This window comes from Cuculus canorus, chromosome 5 (assembly GCF_017976375.1).
Source record: "Cuculus canorus isolate bCucCan1 chromosome 5, bCucCan1.pri, whole genome shotgun sequence".
In the NCBI taxonomy this organism is placed as follows: domain Eukaryota; kingdom Metazoa; phylum Chordata; class Aves; order Cuculiformes; family Cuculidae; genus Cuculus; species Cuculus canorus.
This window is the reverse complement of record NC_071405.1, coordinates 23,702,372-23,729,726: the sequence shown is the minus strand read 5'-3', so window position 1 is coordinate 23,729,726 and position 27,355 is coordinate 23,702,372. Positions and strand designations below refer to the sequence as shown.

At 40.6% G+C, this 27,355-nt stretch overlaps 1 protein-coding gene across 1 annotated transcript in view; it reads left to right on the top strand.

The window, feature by feature from the left end:
• CCDC88C (coiled-coil domain containing 88C) overlaps positions 1-25,288 on the top strand; it is a 94,819-nt gene extending 69,531 nt beyond the window's left edge. Inside the window, exons 16-30 of the mRNA XM_054067603.1 lie at positions 888-1,015; positions 1,903-2,044; positions 2,596-2,784; positions 3,141-3,302; positions 4,404-4,681; positions 8,870-9,013; positions 10,673-10,859; positions 11,097-11,242; positions 12,654-12,743; positions 13,541-13,782; positions 17,653-17,835; positions 18,231-18,299; positions 19,096-19,164; positions 19,913-20,214; positions 23,025-25,288. Coding sequence (XP_053923578.1) covers positions 888-1,015; positions 1,903-2,044; positions 2,596-2,784; positions 3,141-3,302; positions 4,404-4,681; positions 8,870-9,013; positions 10,673-10,859; positions 11,097-11,242; positions 12,654-12,743; positions 13,541-13,782; positions 17,653-17,835; positions 18,231-18,299; positions 19,096-19,164; positions 19,913-20,214; positions 23,025-24,038 — 3,345 coding nt within the window. The 3' untranslated portion in view covers positions 24,039-25,288. The remainder of the gene's footprint in view (positions 1-887; positions 1,016-1,902; positions 2,045-2,595; positions 2,785-3,140; positions 3,303-4,403; positions 4,682-8,869; positions 9,014-10,672; positions 10,860-11,096; positions 11,243-12,653; positions 12,744-13,540; positions 13,783-17,652; positions 17,836-18,230; positions 18,300-19,095; positions 19,165-19,912; positions 20,215-23,024) is intronic.
• The last annotated feature ends 2,067 nt before the right edge of the window (positions 25,289-27,355 follow it).

Sequence of the window (27,355 nt, the reverse complement as noted above, 5' to 3'; positions counted from 1 at the left end):
TGAAGTGCTTCGTTAACTACTTTGTTCTTTTGTCATGCCTGGTTTAAGAAAACTTCTGAGCAGAAACACAAGCAGTGCAGTCTCTGTGGTACGTTTGCATTTCAGCGGATTTTGAATGGTCGAATCTTTTAACTTGGCTATGCAGCAAAAATTATTTGTCCTTTTTAAACGTGCAGGCTGGTATTATGTCTTCTCAGGCCATTTCCACACTGACCACTTTACTGGCATAACATCAAAGCATTATCGTAATATACTTTCTGGTGCAACTCTATCAGATCTTCTTGTATGACTTCTTTGTCTGGAAGTGCTTAAGTGTCTTCCCAAGAAACCTAAATGAAATCAGAACAGGTCAGCAGATAGGTACCAGAGTAAGTGACCAAGCTCTGTACTCTCCAGATCTGTCCTGTCTCTTGCACAACAATGTAACCATGCTTTTTAATTTTGGCAGTAATTTACAATATGTCAGAAACTCAGAGTCAGTAGTGAAAATGCACTGTTACCAGGTTCCTTGGTGATAATATCTTGACCATATCATCTCAGGAAACTTTAATGCTGAAATCCTATCATTCCTCTCTGTGTGTGCAGCTTCTCAGTCGGGCTTTTTCTCCTAGCTAAGAGGTGGGAACTCCCTCTGCTGGTGTTCCCTGACCTGTACACATCCCTTCTGTGGCACAAGGGCAGGATATCTCCTGGCCTGCATACATTCCCTGTTTTGACAGTATGCCAGTATTGGCAGAAGTAGTTCAGTTTGGAATGCAAGACAAAAGCCGGGAGAAGCATTCTTAAGATTTATTCCAAGTAAACTCTAAAATCAATCCGTTTAATTCTGCACTCAGCTATCATCATCACCCTTTGCACAGAAGCTAATCATCTTAGTGCTGTTACAGGATTTGGTCCTGGAGAAGCTGAAGAGTCAACAGTTGTGTAGTGAGCTGGACAAGCTGAGCCTGGAACTGGAGAAGATAGGATTGAACAAAGAGCTGCTTCTACAGGATGACAATGGCAATGGCGACACGTAAGGAAACTGGGTGCTCTTAGTCTTTTGACTCTGCAGATGTTTCTTCAGCCTAACTCAAACCCCTTGCATTTCTTTTTCATTCTTATCTGTCTTACTCCAATTACCCTTACCAATTTTGAACATAAAGCAGGTTTTTTTTGTAGCAAGTTTTACAAAGCTTTTTCTTGAATGGAAGGAAATACCATTTTCTTTCTCTATGCATTACTACAGTCTCTGTCTACTCCCCAGTAGAGTAACTGAGTAACTATTTCAGTGGGTATTCCTCCTGATAGTCTATTTACAAGTAAGAACAGTGTCTATTAAACAGTGTCTTTCATAACTCAGTGTAATTAGTGATCCAGCCACCTGTTAATAAAAACATTCACGTTGCCTAAGAAATTCCTGTTGGCAAAGAATTCCTCTGCCAGTCCTATAGTAATGAACAAAGAAAGCCCAACAACCCATGTGTATGTAGGCCTCTTGGTAAGACCAAATTAGAGAAACCTACCCATCTTATAGGAGTCTTTAGAATCTACAGTGAATTTTCCTCCTCGTCAAGTATGTACAAAGGAGCCATGAGAAGAAATTTCTTATAGGATAGAACAGTGTAATTAGGGGAAAAAAAGAGAAAAGAGTATTTACTTTTAAGTTATGTAGTTCTTAGATATTTCTGTAGAACGATGCTGGCATTACCTCTGTTAAAATTGATCGGATTCCACAAGCTGATTTCCAAGCTATAATGTATCAGTGGCAGTCTGGCAGTAGAGGAAATAATTTCCCTGAAAAAGCAAACGCATCTAATCTAACATTTGGTGAGATTTGGAACGTGATGGTTGAATGCAAAGGGTCCTTTATAGATGGTGGCTCATACTCTAGTTCTGGAAAGCTATTCTCATGTTTTTCAGAAAATACAAGATTCTGGAAAGCAAAACTGAATCAGCACTGAAAAAAACACTAGCTGTGAAAGAGGAAAAGATTGCAATGTTGGAAGCTCAAGTGAAAGACTCTCTGAACTTGAACCAGCAGTTACAGAATGATCTAAATATGGTAAGAATCTTAATTGTTCATAGTGTGGTTTTGCACATTCATATACTGTTTTTTTTAACTCAGCAAGAACAAGTTATCTCTTAATTCTCTGCTCCAGCCCCTGCCACTTCCCCAAAACCTTTTTTGATTGGACTGTTTTCCTATGTCCCTTTCTCTATAATGGCATAATTTCAGCAAAATTTTTGGGCTAGGAGCAAAGTAGGTGGTGGTTTTCTCAGTTTTCCCATGTTTTTTTTCCTCTACCATGGTGTTGTTTTTCTGCCTTGTTTTATGAGAGCGTAGGCTGAGAAAGAGCACAGTTGAAACATCTCAGCTAAGAACGACCTGCTTGTTAGGTGTGAGTGAGCTTGAGTCAAAAGGCGCCTCACTGGAGGCCAAGAGATGTGGATTCCTCCACCTGTCTGTGTCTCAGTTTCCCCGTCTGTGATTATGGTTCTTGAATCCCTTGAAGTCCCTATGGTGTAAGAGAAGAACAGCATATCCCATGAGTATTAATAAAAAAATCCCACTGTTTAGCCAGTGTTGAATGCTGTTACTTGTTGGCTTTGCAGGTAAAGAAAGACTTTGATGTACTCAAGCAGACTCAACAGGATGGGCATTATGCTCAGAAGTCGCTGAGGTATTCTGCAGAGAAACTCATTCCCAACCACCAAATGAATGAGAAATCAGGAGCAGGACACCAAGAAGCTACTATGGAGCTGCTGAAACTGAAGGACAGGGCAATTGAACTGGAAAGGAATGTAAGCCTTCTCCTATTTCCCATTATCTCTCAGACTTCCCTTGTAATCATAAGTGGGTTTCTGGGAACTGGATTTTTGAGCTCATAGGAATCTGATGGATTTTCTGGAGCACATAAGTAATCTTAGGATTGCATAGGACTTTAATGCTATATGTGTCTTGTATAATATAATTGCAGGGATGAATCCTGTACATAACATCTGTCCTACCATGATTTAATGCTGGGAATAGTTTGCTTTTGCACGTTTGTTGCAGAATGATCATCACTAGTTGGTTCTCATCTTTGACAGGATTCCAAATGATCAGGACAGCTGTTTCATTTCTTCCTGTCACCCCTTCAATGCCATCTCTCTTTCAGAATGCTGCCTTGCATACTGAGAAGCAGCTGCTTAAAGAACAGCTGAAGCATTTGGAAACACAGAACATCTCCTTCAGCAACCAGATCTTGACACTACAGAAGCAAAATGGCTTCCTTCAGGAGCACAACACTGCCCTGCAGACACAGACGGCTAAACTCCAGGTCAGGACAACCTTGCACCGCTGTGCCAGGAGACTGGTTTTGTTTGTAGTAGTGTGGAGAAGATGACAGCGAATAAGAAAATGTTTGTATTGATGGGCTGATGTGGTGATGTAAAGATGAGGCACGTAAGGGAGAGTTTAGTTTGAGGTCTGAATTTCTCCAGTCTAGGAGGGAAATTGTCACTGTAGCTAATGTCTGGTAACTATCTTAATTTTTAAAATCAGTACAGCAAAATCCAGGTGTGTTGTTTCAGAAGCTGCACTTCTGAAATAAAAGGTCTTTGTTCTTTTTTTCTGTTAATGCCATACCTGTGAAAAAGCTTGGAAGAGGACACAAGTCAGCTCCCAAGAGGCATTGTAGCAATGAGTTTCAGTCACAGTTTTTGTACTTTCAGACAACATGTCACAGTTGCCAGTGGAAAATAGACACTCTTAAACATGACTTTAATTTTGAATAAAAATCAGCTTAGCTTGAGAAAGAGAACGGGTTTAAAGGACAGCACTGGATTAGCTATGATTTTTTTTTATGACTTGCCCTTTTCAATCTTTTCCTCTTGCATATTTACAGATAACGTTTTGTTCTCTTTACTTATTTCTCACATGTAATTGAAGTTTGTAAGCAACGTATAAAATCAATGCACTACCTTTACTGAAATCACACTTGTTAGGTGTATTGCCCCCTTACGTGGTGGAGCAGTGAATTTTCGTGAGTTTGGGTAAACTTAAGTTTTCATTACTTTTACACAAACGTGGGGTAACATTGGCTTTGTATGTGATTGTCAGAGATGCAGCTGAGTTGGGAGTATTCCAGCTTATCTTGGTCTTCAGGGTCAAAAGCTGCTGCTAGTAAAACAGTGGTCTTTTTTCAGTTTGAAGGGTATCCTAATACTTTTCAGACTGCTGATAGCATGGCTTTATATACTGCATTCTACCTGCAATTATGCCAAAGTGATGCCACTTTGTCCATAGATGTCTTAAGTCTACGAAGCAATGGATTTGTTCTTGTTTAACTCTCTACAGATATAAGCAGTTGCTACATGTTTGTTGTATGTACCAGTGGGTGTTAATGAGTAATGCTTGCTTTTCATTTGAAAAACTTTAGGTGGAAAATTCTACTCTCAGCTCCCAGAGTGCTTCGCTGATGGCCCAGAATTCTTTGCTCCAAAATCAGCAGACAGCCAAGGAGAACGAGAACGAAAATCTACTGAAACAGAAGGAGCAGCTGAAAACTGAGTATGAGTCGTTGCTTCGGGACCATGAACACCTTGCTTCACTGCATGAGAGGCAGTCTGCAGAATACGAGATGCTAATAAACCAGCACAGCTGCCTGAAAACATTACACAAAAACCTAGATCTGGAGCACAAAAGTCTGGGTGAGAGGTATGCTCATGGCTCAAGGATGTATTGTAGCTGGAGCGTGCCCACGTTAACAACTTTAGCCTTAAATGTCGATCTCCAATTACAAATAGAAACTGCTATGTTGTTCCCCTGACAAAATGTCTTCTCATTCTTGCTATCATCAGGAGATTAGATCAAAATATTTGCGAAACTGTACATTTTGGACCTCTATGTGTGCCAGACCACAGATGACTCTCTTGATATATGTGTACTACTACATAAATGCTGCTCTGCATAGCCCTCAAAACTTTTCTCATGCAATGTGGTGATTTTCCTTAAAATGTCTCTATTTAGATTTTGTTTCCATGTGAGATCCTGAGTTGGGTTCAGAGGAACTCAATGTTGGTATTTGAGAGGGTGGACTAAAAATTGGTGCTAAACTTTTCTTTCCCAGTGACTAAGGAGCTGGCCAGACAGTGTGTGGCAGATTTTTATAAAGTACAGAAATAAACCTATTGTGGTTAAAACATCCACAGGGGCTGTGTGACCAGACAGCTGCTTGGCTGTCAGCTAAATGAGCTGTAAGTGATTACACAGACACTGTTCCTGCTTACCAAGTCTCTCTCAGACTGATTAATCGTTCTCATTGATTCGGGCTTTGCCTGAGATTATCACACTGCAGTATGTTGAGGTGGTTTGCTGGACTCTTTCTTGATGAGTACCAATTATTAAACAGTTCTAGCATAAGGAAAAAGTGGTTTTCTAAAAACAGATTATCTTTAGTGATAAGTGCTCAGGTCACCATTGTGAACATTAACAACTGCGCCTGTTGCTGCTAATGAGAGATGTTGCAAGAGAGCAGATGGTGGCCTTTTCTGTACTGAAAGCAGGTTGATTTTGGCAATTTTAAGAGTACAGTGTCCTCCTCAGCGGATCAGTCTCAAAAGATGCTTATCAAAGTTATTTGTCCAACAACAGCCTGTATCTCCATTTAGCTGTGAAAAAAAAGAGATAAGCCACTTCTGTGTTTGTGTTTTGGTTTCCCTCCATCATCTGCTACATGCAGTTCAGCTGGCTGAGGGAGCAGAGAGGAGAAAGGTAGAAGAACAGCTGTAAGAAAACTATTTTTTCCTGCCGTGCTGAGGCGTGTAACTGTTAAGGTGAAATATCTCACTTTCAGCTCCAGCTAGAATGTACCACCTGCTAAGTTTTTCTCAGTGCAGCCAAGAAGTGTGCTGTACAGTGTCTGAGAGATGGGTTTTGCTTGTTGCAACTCCAAGGTAGTTGTTTTTTTCTCAGTTGGTGACAGCACTGTAATAGTTCTGTTACTTAACGCAGCATTGTGCTCCTGCACAAACCTGTGACTGCAGCTTGTGTAGAAGAATCTACAGCAACTTCCATTAGCAGTAGACTCTAACTTCATTCTGATGCATTCTGACCACAGGATATTTTCTGCACCTGCACAAACTTCATTAAACCTCCCTCAGCTATATCTGCACAGTATTAGCACTGTAGTGAGGATTTAATAATGGGTTGTGTGTAACTGCAGTGAAATGGCCACAGGCGTGGGTTTGACTTAGCGAGAAAAGGAGGGCTACTATGTTAGGGTCATACACCATTAACAGCAGTTTCTTTACTTTGCAGTGTTGAGCTGACCGTCTCTGTGAATACAGAAAGGCTGGACTCTTTTACTGCATTTTAAAAATTTCTTTCCGTAATTCACATTGTTAAGAGGAGATAATAACTTACTCGCTATGACTGATTAGCAGATCATTGAGCATTTCTTTGTTGTTTACTCTGGGGAAGTCTAATCCTGCAGAGACACTGGAAAAACTCATCTCCCTGGAAAAGCAGAATCCCTGCTGTGAAAGGTTACATATTTCAGGAGCTTTTATTATTATGTTATCAATGCTGTCTGGTAATTATTTTTCTGGGTTCCTTTTGCCACATGCTTTTTATCGTAGCTGAGCATTTTTAAAGTACTCTCAGTCACAAATACCTACCCTCAGTGTTTCTCCTAGCAAAGTGGCAGAAAAAGTGAAAGCCAAAAGTAGTAAAGAGGAAGATGATTGTTCAGTCCTAGGAGCAGATTGTGTCAGAGCCAAAATGGGTTTTATTTGCATATATAAGGAAATCTTTTTAAAACATTTGTGTCCGAGTTGCCTGATGCTTGAAGAAGTGGAGTGAACAAGTGTTGAATAACCTACAGGATAGGTACCCTTGCCCCTGGTGGTAGAGCTTGTCAGGTTGCACTAATCCTGCTCAAATGGCAGACTCTGTGCTGAATCCGGACTACAAGAACTTTTTGCCTGAGCGGTTCATTAGGGCTCCAGATATGCAGAATCACTTGCATATTTGCAAACAGTCTCTTCTTTCTTACCTTTCACCTAATATCTAGGGGAGCAGCTGTGGTCTACCTCAGGGGTTCTCAGCCTCAAAAGCAGCATGTGGACCTGGGGCAAGCCAGTAAAACTGGACCACTATACTGCTTCCCTCTAAGTAGACCTCTTTAAAAAATAGAGGACTTGGATAAAAATGGATGGAGTAGCCATATCATACAGAAATGGCAAAAGAATTCACAACAGAGTTTCTGCAAAAGCAGCCATGGTAATCTCTGCCAAGGGACTGACTGTGGAGTTTGTCTTCTCAGACTCTGGATTGGCAAGCCGTCTGTCCTAAATCCTTCTTGGAACTAGATATGACACCTTCCTTTGCTTTCAGGTTCTTCCATTTGTTGAATTTGAAATGTCCTGGAGCTGAATGGGGGAAGAAAACAAATAAATAACGTTAATTAAACTCCACCGTTGTTACTGGGAATGAATAGCAAAAAGCAGCTTTTGTTTGGGAGACAGGTACTTCTCTGTGTGGCGCTTCAATGGACTGGAATTTGGGACTGGCTGTAATTGGACCCTGGGATGAAGGGAATGGTAGCCTGAAAGAAAAACAAGTTGGCAGGAGTCTGCATTTGGTGCTGTCTGCTGCTTTTTTTTTTATTTTGAAGTTTTTGTGACTGCAGAGTAACTGTGCTCTGTATTCATCTCCACTGGGATGAGTCCCGCAGATAGGTGATGCTTGTTCTCTCTAGCTTTCTCAAACAGTGGTGCATCTTCCACCTAGTTACTGTTTTAAATTGCTTACAAGGTTGTTTCCACGTGCACTGGCAATGTCCTTTTATCACAATCACAGAGAAATGCACTGATGACTTCTGACATTCACTGCGCAGTGACTCAAACGCCTACTGCTGGTGTGTATATACGAGCACAGACCATGACAGAGGCCATCAGAGGAAATACAGTCTTCTGAGAACAGTTTGCTGTATTGCCAAGTGGTTTCAAGCCACCTTGTTCTTTGCTGTGTTTTCCGAATGCAGATGGTGTAGCAGCTCAGGGAGCCTGAGCCTGCCTAATCAGTGCCTGTGCCAAGTACCAAGGGAGTTGTTTCAAACCTCTGTTATTTTACCATTCCAGATATCAAAATTAAAGACATAGTTGAAGGCATTTGCTCTCTGTCTCTGTCCATCTCTGTGCCCTGAATTACTTATGTGCAAATAGTATAAACCAGGTAACAGTGGAAGTCTGGATGTAAACACCAATGTTGCTCTTGCATTTCTCACTAGTGAACAAGTAGAGCCACTCAGCAGGTGGGTCCCTGCTTAAAGGTGTCCTGCTGTCACTGCACTGATACTGGCATCATCATATGTCTGGAATATGCAGATCATTACCTATGCAGGATGCTGTTACTTATGCATATAACCTAATATGTATTAAGTTGTTACCTGATAAACTGTTGCTCATTCCACTGCTTTCTTGTTGATTTTGGCTCCTGCTTTCTCAGGAGTCAGGTTTTTGAAACCTGTCACTGACAATTATTTGTGAATGGAATTCCAGTTAACTCCACTCACCCTGGCGAGTCACATTCTTTTTACCAAATGATCAGAATCAAATTGAAATAAGGTTCTGGAAATTGAATTCCACTTTGCTTTAAAAATGCGTGGTTTTTTTTCTTTAAAGCCTTACTTTTGGTTTATAAGCTAAGCAAGCTGAATTTTCATGCATAGTGTGTTATTCTTCAGCCTTGGTAAATGTTTAGCCACACAAATGCGTATGAAACTAAGCAGGCAGGAAAAAAAGTCCTTTCTGGTCCTTGTGGTATTACCTATCAAAATTCTAAAACTAGAAGTAGAAAAATGTTTAAATGAAAGCTGAGAGTATTCTGCTCCTCTTTTTGCAGATACAATGGTTTAATGAAACACAAGGCAGAACTGGAAGAGTTGGAAATGATTTTAAAAACTGAGAGAGAGGCTCTGCAACAAGAGAGGAGATCAAATGCAGTAACCACTGGGGAAAATCAGAAGCTGAGGGAGGAACTGGACAGGTATGGTTCCCTTGCTAAGTTCTTGTATGTATCATTAAAAAGTCAGTTATGCAAAGCACACCGTTGCTCTGCTGTATTGTGTTAACTGTAGCTCCAGAATACCTTCATTGTGGCTGTTGATTTTTCTCAGTTTCTGTCTTGATAATTTGATTGTTTTTGTTTAACTCATTTATGGTTATCTGCTTCCCGGACACTGTCAACAAACACTGTGATTCAGTGCTTCAGACATGGTCTGATCCTGTGACTTTTGCTCATTCAAAATATACTTCCACATGTGGCTCAGTTCACAGATGTCTCTGTAATAAGTTGTTGCCAAACACTTGTCTTTAAGTAGAACTACAAATACCCCAAACCTTCAATAGTATCAAGAGTTGCGTGAAATGGTTGCTACCCAGTTTGGTTTTTTTTTCTTAAGGGACACAGAATTATTTTCAAGGCCAGGTTGGATGGGGCCTTGGGCAGCCTCATCTAGTGGGACGTGTCCCTGCCCATGGCAGGGGGGTTGGAACTAGGTGATCTTTAAGATCCCTTCCAACTCAAACTGTTCTATAGTTCTATGATTTTTTTTACACAATATGATTTAGTTCTAGGAGTTACTGTGGCTGTTTCTTTGCTGCTGTACAGAGAAAGCTGCCATTTGTTGAGAGAGACTTGATTGTTGTTACTTAAAGTGGGCTTAGTGATTCCTATGATCACTGGGTAACTGTGCATTCATGTCGAAACCCCTTTTCTGGGCTAGCATCCAAACTTCACATCCAAACACAGCAGTGAAACTTACCTTCCCCCCCCTCAACCGGTATCCCTGCTGGGGCTCTCTCCATTATAACCACTTCAGTGTCACTGTTCATACTACAAAGACGTTTTGAGAAATAGTTTGGTGCAAATGAGGGGCCAAAGGCATATCAAGTTAAAGTAATGTCAGATTGGATCATATTTAAAAATCACATGTTAAGTTCAGTCATAAAAGTTTCATACGCTGTCCCAGTTGTAAAGTACTGCAGAACACTGTAGAGCTTTGCAAAGGAGGTATCCTCAAACTTGCTGTTTTCAACACAGTTTCTCTAGGGACAAAGGAAGATGTTGCTAAACGTTCATTGCAGTGTTGGCAGAGAGCAAGGCTTGGCTGATCTGTCAACAGATACAGAACTTGATCTTTTTCTTTGTCTATTTATTTAATTGAATGCCTTCATGATTTGTAGACATTTTGAGATTTACCAAAATCTATAAAAGAATGAGACAGTATCATCTTACAACATTACAGTGTCTGATAGTTCAGGACGCTTTAATGCTTATATTTCATGCATCAGGAAAAAACATTTGTGAGTGTTCTTTGTGCCAAATAGCTGCCTTTATATCCAAATGCTCTTACATATGTTCTGCTTCAGAACTACAGTATTTCTTACACACTGAGGAAATAGCAGTTTTATGTTTCATCTCTTTTCCTTTCAGTTCTGTTGTAGATTTGAAATATTTTATAATGCTTTTACAATTTTCTAAATAAAATTTAATCATAGGGTTAGAAAAAAAATGTCTTTAGGATTTAGTCTTTGTAATGTAGTGTTTGATTTAGTGATATCTGCACACTGGTGGTGTGATCTTTGAATGTGAGATACTTTCTATGAAGTGTCCTTCTAAGCCTGCTGGCTTCTTTGAGTTTAGGGTGAATTTCTTGCACAACCAACTAAAGGCAGAGTACGAAGGGCTGCATTCACACACTAAAGAGCTGAAAACTTCCTTGAACAACTCTCAGCTGGAGCTGAATCGTTGGCAGGCTCGCTATGATGAGCTGAAAGAACAGCACCAGTCCATGGATATCTCTCTGACCAAGCTGGATAACCACTGTGAGGTAGGTAACTCTAGGTAGGTATACTTCTGGGTTCCTGTTAGAGTGCTGCCATTCATAGTGTTCAGTTTTTGGCACACTCTATATAGAAGGTCAAGCTATGTGGTCATAACAACACCTCTGCATACTTCAAAGTTTATGGATTTTTATCCTAGGTTGCTGTACTGTTGTGTTAGCTTGATTATGGTGCGCTTCCATCTGCCAGATGCAGAGGAGAGATTAATCTGTCTTGTTTAATAGCTGCTGTCCCGTCTAAAGGGAAATTTGGAAGAAGAAAACCATCATCTTCTGAGTCAGATTCAGATGCTGAGCCAGCAGAATCAGATGTTACTGGAGCAGAACATGGAGAACAAGGAACAGTACCATGAAGAGCAGAAGCAGTACATGTAAGAAACTAGAGATTTGAATTGTGAAACCTAAAAGACTCATCTAAAGAAACAGAATACAAATCATCTGTCAGGAGTAGAATAATAGGCAGGGGATTGATAGGTTTACTTGATATCTGGCTCCAAAAGGGGATGTTTAGCAGGAGATAATATGTAGTGGGGAGAAGAAAATTTCTTTGCATTGGCTTTCTGCAAAGGGATGTCCAGGAGATACCTGGACAAGCACAGCTCTTTTCAAATAGTATAGATGAATCCATGTGGAAAACATAGTTATAAAAGATGGAACGTTGAATCCAGTTGTACATCTCAAAGGTTTCTGAAGAGCTTGGAGAAGGCTGATTTGCAACAAAAATTTAGTCTTATGGAAGTCATTTTATAGTTAGGTTCCTGAAGAACAGCAGATATTCATACTCTGCTGGTTTTCATCATTTGCACTGTAAGAAATATTTCCTTTGTTGTTTTTAAGGTTGCAAGCATCAACATAAATCTCTGCATCCCCCGTGCACAGGGTGATGCGCTTAAGTGAGATATCCTGTTTAAACGTATTGTACATTTACAAAGAATCCTGTTCTCACTGCAGTGGATTTCCCTTATAGGTATGAAAGGAGGAAGAGGAGTGTTATTCATCACAAGAATTTTAGTCTAAGCACCTCAGGATGATGTGGGAGTTACTGAGTTTTATTTCAGAAAGGGAGTATATGGTTGAAATGTTAGAAATTGTTTGCTGAAATTGACTGAATACAGTTCAAATGTATTCTAAGCATATTTATCCAGGTGTCTGACAGCTCTGTGGAGGTGCATTAGACCTACTGCTTGAATGAAAAAAGCTTTGCTGACATCTGCTGCACAAGTTAATGTAATAATGAGTAAAATAGTAAGACTAGGTAGTACTGCTGAAAGTGCTTTGACTCTGCTTGCAGGAGACCAAAGTAGTCTTAAAAAGATTGAACTTTTCTCTAGTTGCAACAGAGTAGGCAGAACAGGAATGATATACCCAGTTATCACAAAACCAAAAAGTTTGAAATATATAACCCTTGAGTAATTGTCAGTGATCTGTGAATAAGATTGAACAACCAGCAAATGAATTTAAAAAAAAAAGAAACAGAATAAGATTAATCTTAACACCCACCAAAAAAAGTCTGCCTGAGTCACTAGTGAGTCATCTGGCACTGATCTACTGTTGTTCTTTCACCTTTCATGCTTATTGCACAAAAATCACCCATCGGCAAGTTCGGCACGCTTTTGCATTTGCCCTCCCTAAATAGACGGTGAATGAGCTCAGTGGGATTCTGAAAGTTAAGTGATAGGAACGTTTCAGTTTCTTTCCACTCTTGGTGGCTTTCAGTCTACCATTTTTTGATTATGCCTAATTTCATAGAGATAGTTCAGAATGTGCTTGTCTTCTTCACAGTGATAAGTTGAATGCCTTAAGAAGACACAAAGAAAAACTCGAAGAGAAGATAATGGATCAGTACAAGTTTTATGATCCTACTCCAAAAAAGTAAGTCCCATATGGTTTCAGTTCTGGTATTGTTCTACAGATTTGAGAAAGGGCTCTCATAACTGGAGATAACAGAAATTTTATCTGAAATAAGGACAATGTCACCTCCACTTCACTCTCACTCCACAAGCCATTCCCTGAAGCAGCAGGTTGTGTTGATACAGAGCACAGTGTTTTATGTGGGGCCCTCTGCAGCAGTATTAATTAGAAAGGAGCCGCTTCATCCTGAGGAATATAATCTTGTCCCTAGCAGGGAGGAAGGAACCCCAGTATGGTGACTAAACAGCAGTAGGAGCTTCCAGAGCTGCTCTTTCAAATGAAAAAAAGCAGTCCATTGAAGAGAAAGGGCTAAAAAATTATATTAAGAATGGCAAAGAAGAGCCAAGCTAATTCCACCATATGTAGTTCTGACTGGTAGCCTTAGCTAAGAGAGAGATTAATCTTTAAAGCGATTTTCATTTCTTTCCTTCTCAGTCTGTTCCTGTAGTAGAACTTTTCGCACTGCTCAAATATCTTCTGTGGGTCCATATGTGTGATTTAGATTTCTAGCAGAGGGAATGCATGTCTTTCTCACATTGCTCGTGGGGAAGAAACATTTCTGTAAAATAATTCTGACTTTGGAAGAGAAGTGGTTCTCAATCTTTGTGAAATTCATGCTGCATCTTTCCAACCAATTCATGAGAGTAAGCAAATAAGAATGTAGGGTGGCTTGATGGCTTTAACATGTCTATAAACTTCTTTGGGGAGTATTTTTTGTAGTGTTTTATGAATCTCATTCACAAAACCTGCTCTTTCAGGAAAAACCACTGGATTGGAGCCAGAGCCTTAGTCAAACTAATCAAACCAAAGAAGGAGACTACAAGGGAACGGTTGAAACCAGCAGCAGAAAGCCCTCCATGGCATTCTGAATCCCCAGAGATGGTAAACTCTCCATCTGCCTCACAAAAATTAAAACATCAACAGGAGACTCAGGATAATAACTCTCAAGGGTCAAACTCTATGGAAGAGAGAGAGAACCCTGGGGGTTCTTCAAACAAAGGTAAGGAATGATTTATATTCCTTTTTTAAAGTAAACTAGAAGTACTAGTAAGCAAATAAACCCTAAACTAAAAAGCTGAGTAAACTAAAAGGTGGGATTTTTTGGTTTGTTTGGTTTTAGTTTGGTTTGTTCCTTTTATCTAATACTTCTCCCTTCAGCTTTTGTATAATTTATCAATTTGCCTGAATGTATTGCATGTACTGAAAAGTTGATGGAAATACTTTGTTTTCTGGGGTTTTGCAGCACAGCAGTTTAAAGTTGGACCATATAATGTTATGGTTCACTAGCAAATATTATGCATGTGGGTAATAGCTGATCTTACAGCCACTGCCAGGAGGTGGCGCACATGCAAAAGAAATAACATAGAAGATGCTAATTTATTGCAATCTAATTATTTTGGAGGATAATCCCATGATTTGACTTTGAATCAAGCTAAGAATTTCTTAATGTAAAATGGTGAAATTTTTTTTTTGAACTCTCTAAAGTGAATATTATGAAGGTGGAACGATTTCTTTTTCTGTTGAGTTACTTCATAGAGTAAATTGAGTGTTCCTGATTATGGGAAATATAAAAGAAAATTTAAAATAAATACTTTGTGGTCTTTATTAAAGGTAATATATATCCTAGGCTTTGCTTATTCTATTGAGATCAGTTGTGTCAGCTTCTATTATAGATATAGGTCATTGTCCTCCAGGAATACTTTTCAAAAGCAGGTTTGAAATTAATCCTTAAATAAAAATTCCTGTCTTCCAAGTGGGATATGTGGGAAGCAGAAGGGGAGCTGCCAAGGAGGGTAGAACTGTTGTTGTAAACTACTGCACGTGTCTGTCTGGCTGAAGTTTTTGTTTTGATTGGGGTTTATGTTTCCCTTTCTCCATTCTAATTCTTGGAGGTTGTTGATGCAGTTAAAATAAAAATATGTGTCGTAGATAATTTATGTGATTCCAGGAGATGTCAAGTGTTTAACATGCATCCAAAGTTAAACCTGGTAATTTGGGCTTGGATTTGCACAGAACAAGGCCCTCGTGGAGTACCAGAGATAACAAAAAGTCTCTAGGGCTTCATTCTTCTTGCTGTCAGGTGATACGTGCTTATGTTGAGATGATGACAACCAGTAGTAAAGCCTAGAAGTCATCTAGGAAATTTGAGTGTATTATCACCAAGTAACATGCACATCTATTTAATTTTCCTTTATTAAGTAAGAACAGTTTGGGTGATCTAACAATAATTTCTTAATGGACTTGCTTACATTTTATGTATATGTGTTAATCTGACTCAGATTAATCTGAGTCAGATTAACTACGATTAACTGTGCGTTAATCAGTTCTCCAAATGTATGTGTTAGTCTTTGTTTATCCTATTTTTGGTTTTACTGGTTGTGTAGCCTTTAGTCTGTTTTAAGACACTTTAAGTTTTATTTACAAGGGGTTTTTTACTTTTTTTTTTCTTCTTCTTTTTGGGATACCTGGGTGATAACAATTTAGCTGCGCAGCGCAAAAAGATTGCCTTTTTGAGAAGCAAAATCAAGGATAAAGAAAAGTCTCCTAAGTCTCCATCGAATCGTCAGTCTCTGTCTAATCGGCTCCGATTCTGGTCTTCTTCCGACATCCCATCCTCTCCTAATGAACCTCTTTCTTTCCCGGAATTGGGAGATTTCTAACACCTTATCTTTAGCATTTATCTTAATTTATTTCTGATAATTATTTTAACAAAAATAAAAATAAAAATACCACGTGCCTTAAAAGAACACACACCTTGATAGAAACACTCAGCATGTCTTTACAGTACTCTAAATACAAGCACACATTAATGAACATGGACTTAAGTTTTCCTGTAGAAGATGAATCACTGTTGCACACTGTGGATCATTTCTTCAATGCAGCACATTTTTAGGGGACCTCATGGCATACACTTTGCGTATGTATATTGGCTGTGGTGCATGTTATAAGTAAGTGAAATTGCTATGTGCTTTGATATTTTCTTGCGATCACATACTTGCATTGCGTCCAGTTAAAGTGTTGAACTGATTTGCTGTTGCTGTGCTTTCTACAGTGTTGTAGTCCTACTAAAATATAAATTTAATGCAAATCTAATACATTCTCAGATACTGAAGATTTTTCCAATATTCTATGCCACTAAATGCTAAAAATGGCAGGGTTTTTAACGTCTTTGTCTGCTTTTAAACAATCTAACTTTGAGTACAGAGTGGAAGCTGTTTGAAAAATGATTCTCTGCAAAATGTCTTGATGTTTACATTCAAACCTGTTGTTTAGAAAGGTTTTACACTTCAGCTATGAAAATTCGTCTTGAATTGACCTAAAGTTTCAGTTCGTGCTGCATCAGTTTTGACAGATTTTTATGGAAGAAGAAAGTAGATTTGTTTTCTTGAGGTTGGGGATAACCTTCATCATGAATCCATTGCCTGGAATTCATATTGTCTGACAGTCGAAACTTGATAGCTTTTGAAATGAATGTGTGGGTCGAGTCCAGCACAGACCACTCTGTGACAGGGAAACGCGTGCACCACAGGCAATAGGCTACAGGGAGCTCAGCAAAAGGTCTCATCTCCCTTCTCACTCTGAGAAGTCGTCCCTCAGTGGCACAACCAAGGACACTGGCACAGCAGCCTTTTCCTGCCCATTTTGGGATTTGTAGTTAGTAACTCTGGCATCTATGGGAGGTGTTAAGTGCACTTACAAGGTCAATTAGAAGTAGAGCTTTGCATGACAAGCTTTAGCCAGTAACTGCCCCTACAGGCATGCCATAAACTTCAGTTGTGAGAGAAAGTGCCAGCACTGTGCTGTGGAGCCCATGCTGATTGGGAGAAAACATGGTTTCTGAAGTCGGCTAAGATAACAGTAGCTCGGTCCATTTTTCTAATACAGCTTTGCTGCTGCTCCGTGCTTTTAACTAACTGTCTGTCTGTTGTTTCTGTAAGTTGTTTATTTTGACCACCACACTCAGCTCTGTTTTCAGCATTTAGTTACCATTAGTTAAGGAAGTACTCCATAGAAATGTATAGAAAGCTAGAACCTTGCATCTCGTTAAGGGTGTTTCCTATAGAAAATTATTTAGATTTAGTTGTATTTTGTGTGCCTTAAAACATTACATTGACATTACAAGAAATCAATTAACCTACCTCATCACTAGGAAAAATGTCTTCAACCTTCTGAATCTAAACAGCATTCTAGCAGGTAGTTTTTGTTGTTCTCATGCTAAGACCCCAGAAATTCCACTTAAAAATCATTGTGCCAGAGCATCATAAGAGCATCAGAGTTTTAACCTTGCAGAGTCTGAGCTCTTACACAGCAAAGAGCTCAATCTGAAAACAGTAAGCTTAGTGTACAGATCAAGCTAGATAGTTTCCAAATGGGCATTATTTCTCTTTGAACAAGAGCGTGACTTCTGTCACTCTTTCCTTATTTTATTTTATTTTATTTTATTTTATTTTATTTTATTTTATTTTATTTTATTTTATTTTATTTTATTTCTAAAATAAAAATTTATAAAATGTACTTGCAAGTAATAATGTTATGGGAATTTCACACCTCAGTCTTTTCTGCATTCACATCTTTGCTCCTTTTCTTCCTCCTTTCACAATAATGGTTGCATGTATAATATCAACCCTCCCACTGGCACTAAGCAGCCCTTGTCACTCCCACACTTTACAGAGAGCATACATGGTTGAAAAACTGGTGGCAGAAATTTCCTATCCAATACTGAACTGTTCATGGAGAAGCTTGCAAAACTGGTGCCTCTGTTGTGCAGTTTCTTTGTGCCTGCTTGTCATGTTTGTATGGGCAGATAAAATACATGTCTCCTGATGCTATTTTTCATTGACTTGTATTTATTTACCTCTCCTCCCCTCAGTGCTAATGGACCTAAGGCATAACAGAGATTCCCATCTCGGAGACAGCAATGACAATGTTGAAATCTCAGCAGAGTCTGCAACAAAACAGTGCCGTGTGGAACTGGGTCCCAGGACTTACTCAACCTCAGCTATTCATCTGCACACTTCCACCCCCATCTCCAGGCTCCAGAGCAGACCAAAAGGTGTGCGGTGCATTTGATGTACCAGCTGTTAGTACAAGTCAAGCTACTTTGTAGTTCCTGCTTGGGTGAAACAGAGCTTCTAGTGGCATTCAAGTACCAAAATACAGCAGTAGTATTTTCTCTTATCTCCTTAATTGATCAGATAGAGGTTTTCCTTAGTCTTGTCATCAACTCAACAGACCGCATTTAGATGTCAGTTCTCCTGCGGTTCCCTGCCCCAGGAGTCACAGCAGTGGTTAGAGGATGGCTGTTCTTCCAGTGTTGGCTCTGTAAAAACCTCTTGATCACCTCAGTCTTCTACTGGGTGCTCAGTCTACTGCTAGGATGTATTGGAGACTGATATAAATTAACCTTCCTGTGTTTAGTATTGCCTTTTACGTTTTATTTCTTTTCAGGCTATAATTCAGAAGATAATCTATGTGAACAGTCCCCTGAGGTGGAATTTGCAAGTGCCAGACAGCACGGTAAGCTTGTAGGATATATGAGTGCTTTAAACCTCCACATTAAGACTTGTTAGGTTGCATGGACATGAACTGTCCTGGTGCATGTTAGTTAAATTGTCATGATAGAATGAGATGTAGTAACACACAGCGTGTTTGGGTATGTGAGTCTAAGCACTTCTGTTATTCTACTGAAAAGTTTTTAATGGACATTTTCCCAAAATAAATTTTCAAACACAATGCTGACATTGAGACAAGTTGCTTTGCCCCAGCAAATAGACCCTCTAATGCATATTCTGCAGACTTGTTGCTGCATTTTCTGGACAGTGTTCAATTGCTTCCTTAAGGGAGTGAATCAGCAATTAAAAATTGGGGGAGGTGTGGATGTGTGGCAGGAGCACTGGTGCAGCAGCAGCACTGCCTGCTTAGGAGATTTGGGAATACTTAATTTGCAGGCTGGTTACCAGCTCCTTCCAAAGACGCAAACTGAGAAAGAGACAACAACTTATTGTTAAACTTTGTCATTGTTTACATTACTTTGTTTATATTTGCTGTAAAAAACCGAACACAGAATGTATTTCTTTCTCCAAAACATAAGTGAGAAAAGCAAGATGGGTCCTGAACCATTTGACTTGAAAAAATGGAAATGGTTTCTACGCTGTCTGGGTTCTTGGCATGCTGTGTGTATGACATTATTAATGTTTTCAAAGTGACTTAGTTGCAGGGATCCTATTTTCAGAAGGCAGACTGTAGCCAAGTCGTTTAGAAAATCAAAGGAACTTAAGGTCTGTTTGTTCAATGTTTGTTTTGTGTTTTTCAGTATCCAGGCCAAACAGTTTAGAGAGCAGTAGAAATGCTTCCAGCAGTAGTTCACCTCTCAATTTGAAAGGTAAATGTTTTACAGCTGAGTTCTGACAAACAGGAAGTGAAATTCTATGAAACTATGTGCAAAATGCCGTTCTCCTTTCAATTAAATTTGAAGACTGTTTTGAAATTCTAATGATTATGCAATCTGGACATGACTCTCTTGGGAATCAAAACTGCTGGCAAGAAGTATTTTTCTAAGATTGATTCTGGCAAGGGGTGGCTTTTAAGGCAGGCAGTATAGTTTTGCTTCAGTCTGAGTGACGTATTGTGGGAAGTTTCAGGCCGTTCATACTCCTTCTACAGCAACAGGTCTCTGCTGTGATTACTCTGTGCACAGCTTGTGTATGGAATCAGGGTGTTCTGGAGATTTGCTTTTGCTGAAATTGTGCATCCTTGAAGGATGCCAGGAGACCCAACATTGTACAAAAATTCTCTTTCTGCTTTCCCAGTGGCAGGTTCTGGCTCTCAGACTACATACAGCCAAGACTGGGAGATCTTTTAGTGGCACAGAGGTGGTAAAGAGACCCACTAACCATCTGTGTTATTCATATTCTTTAGACAAGCAGTTGTGCTTGTTTAACACAGGTACTAAAAATGTGTGCTGTAAGATGTTTGGTAGTTCTGACTGCCTTGAGTTCTGTGGGAGAAGAAATTAAGGTCAAAAATGCCCCCTTGTCTATGTGGAAGTAGCCCTGGATGATAAAGTTCCTACCTGAGTGAGAAGAAGAAGGAAGAATAGTGTCTTTAATGATGTTTATTCTTCTCCTCAGGTTCCTTAGATCATATCCATGGTAGAACCGAGAGCCTCAGCAGTGAAGATATGGTGCCAAGCAGAGAGACACCAGCCTTGCTCAGAGAGACCTGTTCCTTTCACTCTGCTTCTGCCATCTTAAGCCCCAGCAGCAGGCATGAGTCCTCCTCCCACAGGAAGGGTTTGATCTCTTACGATATGCCTCAAAAAGGTACTCCATCCCAGTCTTACATAGGCAGGCAACGGTCTGCCTCACCTGGCAGTGAGATGGTAACTTTGGAAGAGTTCTTGGAAGAGAGCAACAGGCTATCCCCACCAAATGTAAGTAAACAGAGCTCGGTAGCTTATCTCAGATGTCAAAAAAACTGTTCAAAGCTGATTCAGGTGGATGAGGGCATAGGGAAACAAGGAAAGACAAGAATATCCTTATTTATACATATGAAACTTACAGAGATGAATAAAAAAATTCAAGCAACTAAGGCAGAATTCACTTCCACACGGCACTCTGCTAATTTATTTTGGTGTATCAGCTATGGCAAGTCAGGCAGATAATTTACTGCAAATATTATGCATTGGACTGCTGGGACTTTTTAATATTAAACACTTGCAGTCAAGGGTTTTTTATTATATCATCAGTTCTCAGCTCTGGGTACTTCTATTTGTGAAATGATCAGTTTTCTGTGTAATTTCCAGCTACTAAATCCGTAATTAGAAATGAAACCTAACATTAATTTTCATTTGAAGTGCAAAATATGCAGTTGTTAAAACAATCACCTAACCTGAAAATACTACTAGTGCATTTGAGATAGAATATTTTTCTTGCTGAAGGAAATTCTCAATGCTTTCACCATGATGCATGCTTTTGTGGTGACTGGCACTGTTCTGTTGATTCAGTGACTGCAAGAATATGCTGTGTGCTGAAGTGCTTTGTCAGAAATTAGATGTTTTCTGGGTGATGTTTGTCTTTTACTGCTTGGACACGCTGTACAGTAGTGAGGCAGTGTGGTGTTGAGCTTGTCAGTATCTTAAGAACAATTCACTGGTTGTGTAAGTTAGCAGATATTTCTATTTCATGTACACCTTGGTAACAGTATCGAAATCAACAGAGCTGTACCATTTTATGGCAAGAGTAAATTCTGGTCCTTGAGTTTTCAGAGCAATGTTTAAATATACCTCCTATTCCCTTATTACCCTAAACACAATTCTGAGCTTTTTAGAATGATTTAAAATTTGGAGTTTTTCTCTTCTGTGTTTAACTACCTGACCGTGTCTCCATTTTAATTCCTCTTGTCATCCTTGTTGCTTTTCAGTGTTGGTGCAGTTTAAATGAGTGAAATTATTTCATTGCACCAGTATCTGTTAGAAGCTGATGTACTGTATCCCTCTTGCTACTCCCTATGCCCTTCCCTCCATCGGGAACCTTTGCAGTCACTTGAATTGGTCCTCAGTTGTTCATGTCCAAACAGCGTGAGGCACAGAACAGGCAGGAGAAATAGGAGATCTGCTTCCCTGTGTGTCCCCAGGGTATCTGTTGTTCTTGCTTATGAGGAGCAGCTGAGAGAGCTGGGGTTGTTTAGCCTGGAGAAGAGGAGGCTGATGGCAGACCTTATTGCTCTCTACAACTACCTGAAAGGAGGTTGTGGAGAGGAGGGAGCTGGCCTCTTCTCCCAAGTGACAGGGGACAGGACAAGGGGGAATGGCCTCAAGCTCCGCCAGGGGAGGTTCAGGCTGGATATCAGAAAAAAATTCTTCACAGAAAGAGTCATTGGGCACTGTAACAGGCTGCCCAGGGAGGTGGTCGAGTCACCTTCCCTGGAGGGTTGATGAAGTGCTTAGGGGCATAGTTTAAGGGAGTGTTAGGAATGGTTGGACTCGATGATCCAGTGTGTCCTTTCCAACCTGGTGATTCTATGATTCTATGAAGGCAATAGCTCCCAATTTACCACAGCTTTTGCTAGTGTATTAATACCTATAGAAGCAGACTGTCACTCTTGGCTGCTATTTTAAAGGTTGCCAGATCACTGGTGTTAATTGCTTGTAAAGTGTTTCCAGTGCTTGTTCATAAACATACGTGTTTTTGGAGGACTAGTCATTCTGTAATGATAATGTGCATAACAGAAGTTTAAAGTGAAGGTAAAAATAACCCTCTTTAACATTTAGTTGAGCACAGAAGTCTTCCTGCTGCACTGTTACCGTTGATGGTGTTCCCCTCTAGCAAACAAGTTTTGTGACTGAAATAAAACATTTGGGATGTCAGTAATCAGTATATTAAGCTTTAACATACTCCCTAGAGAAGAGTAAAGAAATAAATTCCATAAGCTTTTTCAGCACGTCTTTTGTTAAGACAGCACGTCCCTTAACTATTCTGAGCATGCCTTGTACTAATAGTCCAGTGGCAGCTGACCAAGCATCACCATTTCTGGGTTGAATGGGCAATCCCCATGAAATTTTCATTGCATATTTTCTTTTACTGCCAGGTTAATTGTCTGACTTGAAATTTGCAATTTAATCATGGGCAAGCAACAATTTCTCCATTTTTTAAAAGATTTTTGGTTACATTTCATTATATTGTACATGCAGCTTTTAGCATTTGTAGTATAGTGACTGGGAGAGGTGAGAGGAATTGATGGAGAAGCAATAAAACCTCCTTGTAATGCTAGCACATCTCCCCAAGGTATTCTCTCCTGTTATATCCCTGAATTTATGAGTAGTATGCTATCCAGGTGAACTGTATTCCGGAAGATGACAGACCATCATTGGTATCTGCTGATACCAATGACTGTCATTGATATGATATTGATGTTACAGTGACAGTGGCTGATGTGAAAGGAGGCAAAAGAGCTGCTGTCTGGGTTGCAAGCGAGGTGAAAAGTTTTAAATCAAAGACAATCTGGCAAACAAAGCTGTCATGATTGGATTATGATGGGCTTGTTCCCCTTGATCCATATCCTTGTTTTAGATTTATATCCATTGTAAAAGTATTTTCTGTTCCCAAATGAAATATAACATCTATGGTTGTATTTGAGTTGAATTAAGTGGGAAGGAAGATTATCTGGACAAAAAGCTCTGCATGATTCTTTAAACAAAAAGTGTTGTCATTAATGTGTCACGTGCGTATTTTCTCACACCAGGACAGCTCCAGTAACAGAGATGACTTGCTCAGCGATTATTTTAGGAAACCAAATGAGCCTTCAGCTACTGGGAGCCTGCTGGTTCAGCCACCCAGAAAAGAGGCTACTAAGATACCCACTAGTCTTGTTGCTCCAACTGTAAAGATGACTGTCACCAATGATGAAGGAAGAACGGCCAAGCCTGGAAATTACATGAAGCCAAACCTCAGAAAAGTTGAACCGGAGCCTCTGACAAACTCCCAGGGGTCCCTTAAGCTTTCTCACACGCCACAGCACCAGCCCACCAGTGGAATGCGGCAGATGGCACAGCCGCAGCAGCCTGGAACCACGAGCAGAAGGAGTACATCACTGAGCAGAGCATTTAGCTTAGCTTCTGCAGACCTCCTCAGAGGTGCTGGGCCAGAGACGTACAGGCAGGAGAGCCCTCAGAAGTCAGCAGCAGATCTGCGTGTGGGCAAGGACACTGTCAGTCATACCACTAGAGCTTCTACACCAGTGAGCTCCCAGGCAACCTTAAGAGAGAGACCACAGTCTACAAAGGTGGCAGGCTCCTTGCAAGGTGTTGATTCCCGCTGTCGGCAGCTTGAGGCGAGGCGCCTTTCCCTGGCCTCATCAAAAGATGAGAGGCCACTCTCCTTCCATCAGTTTTCTGCCTCACCCACTGCATCCACCAGCAATCTGCATGTGCAGCAACAGGAGCGTGTGAACCCTGGGCAGCACTACTCGCCAGCTTCACACACTTCCTCTAAAGTCAAACCCAAGCCAGCCCCTCGTACTGGGGAAGTGGCCACAGCAGCCCCTGTCAGAGCTGTTTCCAGCAGCACTGAGGGAAATATTTCTCATGGGCAAGGCCAGGATGATGCCCTACTTACCAAATGCCAGGATAAGCTGCCAGAAAGCAGCACTGGTACTGTGGAGGAGACCATGAGAGGAAGTAACTCCAATAGCACTCCTGGGTCTCCGGATCCCCAGGGGGATCAGCAGACCATTTGGTATGAGTATGGGTGTGTGTAACCCACAGATGCAGCTAGTTGTGTGCTTGTTTGGCATTGCTGACATCTGGGTAGCAGTTTGTCTAGACGCTGTGCCAGGTCCTAAAAGGTATCACTTGTGTGCTGATCTGAGTGTCCTCTGAGTACTGTTTTCTGGATGGACAAAGTATGATCAAGAGAAACAAAGAGCAAAACTTCAGCCCTTCTTTTGACACTACTGTGCCTAAAACAAAGTAGAAGCCTGAGTGAATCCCACAGCCAGCTTGGCACCTGGTTCTCACAGGTGTTGAGCATTCCCCACTCCAGAAGAAGCTCAGCAGGGTCCTCTGTCATTGCTGCACTGGGCACCCTCCTACCTGCATTAAAGAAGAGTTCCACAGGTCACACGTGTGCTGAATCCAACCCCGCCATTGGTGCATAAATTAATAGTACTGAAAAGGTCGTATAAAAGCCAAACTCCCCCAACGACAGAACTAGAGACTTGGCTTAAGTAGATTAAAGAAAGCTGAAGAGCAAAAGCGTGTGGCTTTAACTACGGATTTGTTAAAACCAGTTCTTGCCACAGCTGCATTTTGAAGAGGTAACATGTAGACTTCAAGGATCACATCTTAACCTTCCGCACTGGGACTGTGTAAACACAGAGGCCACTGTCATTACCCCACTGCCTTCACTCTAGCGGCAGCTCAGAGGATCCTTGACTCTGCAAGCCAAGTGGTGCTGCATTTTGAAACTTAAGTTTTCTTTTTTATATAAACACTGGAACTAGTGCAGCCTTTCAGGGGAGATGCCATTGCAATTGCAAAGGTGGCATCTCATGTACAAAAGTGTCTTGTATGTATATAAGAAGCTCAAGTATTGTATAAGAATGCTGTGTAAATTGTATTATTACATCCTTGTGCGCATGGCAGCCCACATCCTAGGCAATGTGTGGGATTTTGTCTCTTAGAAATCCTTGTTTATGTCTCGAAGGACTTTGCTCAGTATAGAAAGCAAAATAATTTTGTAAACATGTGAAAGAAATATACTTTTAAAAATCTATTTATGTGCAAAGAAATTCCTTATATGTTTCTCTCCAGAGTGTCATCAGCTGCTTATGTATATATGATCAAATGTGTATCTCTAATTTCCTGTTTGTAAAGCTGTTTTTCTTGAAATAGACTAAATGGTTAAAAAAATAATACTTGTTTTGCTGGTTCTGATTTAATCTAGTATAAGCTAAAACTGATTCAGCTGAGGATGTTTTTGTTGTCTAGTATGTAGTGATCCAATTCTGGAAACTACAAAATTGTTTATAATAAAGATTAAAATAAAATAGATGGATGTTGTACTTTTGTTTTTCCTTGGAATAGAAAAAGCAAACCATGCTTAATGGTGCTGGATGGAGATCTGTCTGCAATGGCTTTGTGTAAAGCCTCGGCATTGATTTCCAGCTTGGTGTGGCTGAGCTTAGTTCATTTCTGTAATGCCACAAAAGTTGTATCAGAAATCTTTGCATTTGATTGTAGGCTTCTTACTGAAGACTTTAGGAGGATTGATCATGCAAATTAAATGACTTCCAGGTCACTGTAGAATCAAACCGTTCAATTTTTATGCTTCTCTGATCACTTCAGACAGTGCCAAGCAGGCTGTCAATTTTGACCAGGACTGCATTATGTACAGTCTGTTTCATGCTTAACACACTCATGATGCCTTACAAAAGTGAGAAATGATTCAGCTTTGAACATGAAGAGATTGGCAAAAGGAGCTTTCTGCGTTCTGTGCTATTTTAATTGCAGACCATAGTTTTGCAATAATTTTAAAATTGTATGCTATACAGCAATTTTAAAATGTACTGAGTGGTTTTGGTAAACTGAAATTCTTCTAGAAATACCCTCTCAGTATTGATTCTTGGCCTGATCGTCAAAGACTGGTATTTCTCCCTTGTTTCAGCTCCTTTCTGGAGGCCGCTTGCCGTGCTAAGGAATTGATCTGCTCATTGTCAGGGACTGTAGATATGCTTTTGCTATAAATATCAGCCCAGTCACTTGGTTGTCCTTTAGTGTGTCCCAATGCCTGCCCCACACTTTAGATGTCATTTTCTGAGGCATTCACCGTTATTTACTTTATCAGTTCTACCAAATTTGAATAATTAATGCCTACAACATGCCTTTCCAGTACAGGATAATTTTAAGTACTGACATTATAGTGTGGAACAGCTACTGAAGCACCTGGCGCTTGGACCTTCCTGAGAACGGTAAGGAAAATTTTGGTATAGGGGCCTGTCCTGTGTGGCAGGTGCAGTCATTTTGCAGTCTATGCAATTAGTTAATTGTTTTCAACTGTGCTGAGGTGGCTCCCAGGTCGGCGTGCTCCCCCTGTGCATTGCACTATCAGGTGAGAAATAGGGTTGGTGGGAGAAAAGGTCTGCGTGCAGCTGAGGTGCTGCTGCTCTTTGCCTTTCTGCCTGCTCAGAGCGGTTGTAGGATGAACGGGTGTTTGTGTGTGTGAGAGCTAACGTGGGAGAGAAGTCAATTGTGTTTAGAGGAGGAGTAATTGGCAGATCCTCCTGCTTTGTGCCGGTGGAGCTGGGCAGGAAGAGCTGCTGCAAGGTGCCAGCGTGTGTGCGGTAGCAGGACCCGCCGGGAGAGGTGTTTCTGCAAGGGAAAAGTAGAGGGGGTGGACCTTCCAGACCACCCCAGTCTTCTGGATTCCTTCCAAGAAGAAAAGGAGAACTGTGATGAAATAGTGGCTGTTTTGATTTGTACAACCAAAGGCTACGGAGTAGCAGTGCCAGCAGTAAGCTGGCAAGCTGCAGGCTGCAGCCATGCACTGGTATATGTTGAGCACCAAGGAAAAGGGTGTCTCTCTAGGAGCCCTAGGCTTTAGCGCGTGGGCTTTTCCCAGCTCCGCGTGGCCAAGGGCTGTAGGATGCTGGTATTTCCTGACACTGGGGGAAGCGCGTGCTCTCAGAGGATTGCTAATTATGTGTGCTAAATAACAGTGGGAATGGTTCTGGACTTAACACTTCAAGTAACACTGTTCAATAATGGAGCACCTCTGTTTGTGTATGTGGCTCTTTAAGCCTCTGGATCATGTTTTCTATTAAAGGACAGATTTTTGAAGGGAATCCCATCCCAAGGAGGCAGCTAAGTAGCCAAAAGGTTTCCGAGAAAGCCAAGGGGTTGTGCCTTTGGCATGACCCACTCCCTGCCATGCACTCAAACTGAAGGCAGTGAAGCTATTTAATGTGAGGAAACAAATGGTTAAAATTGCGTGCGTTGCATTACGATGGTATTTGCTTGAAGTAAAAGAAACAGTCGCTTGAGGAAACTGCTTCTAGGGAGCTGCGTGCTCCACAGT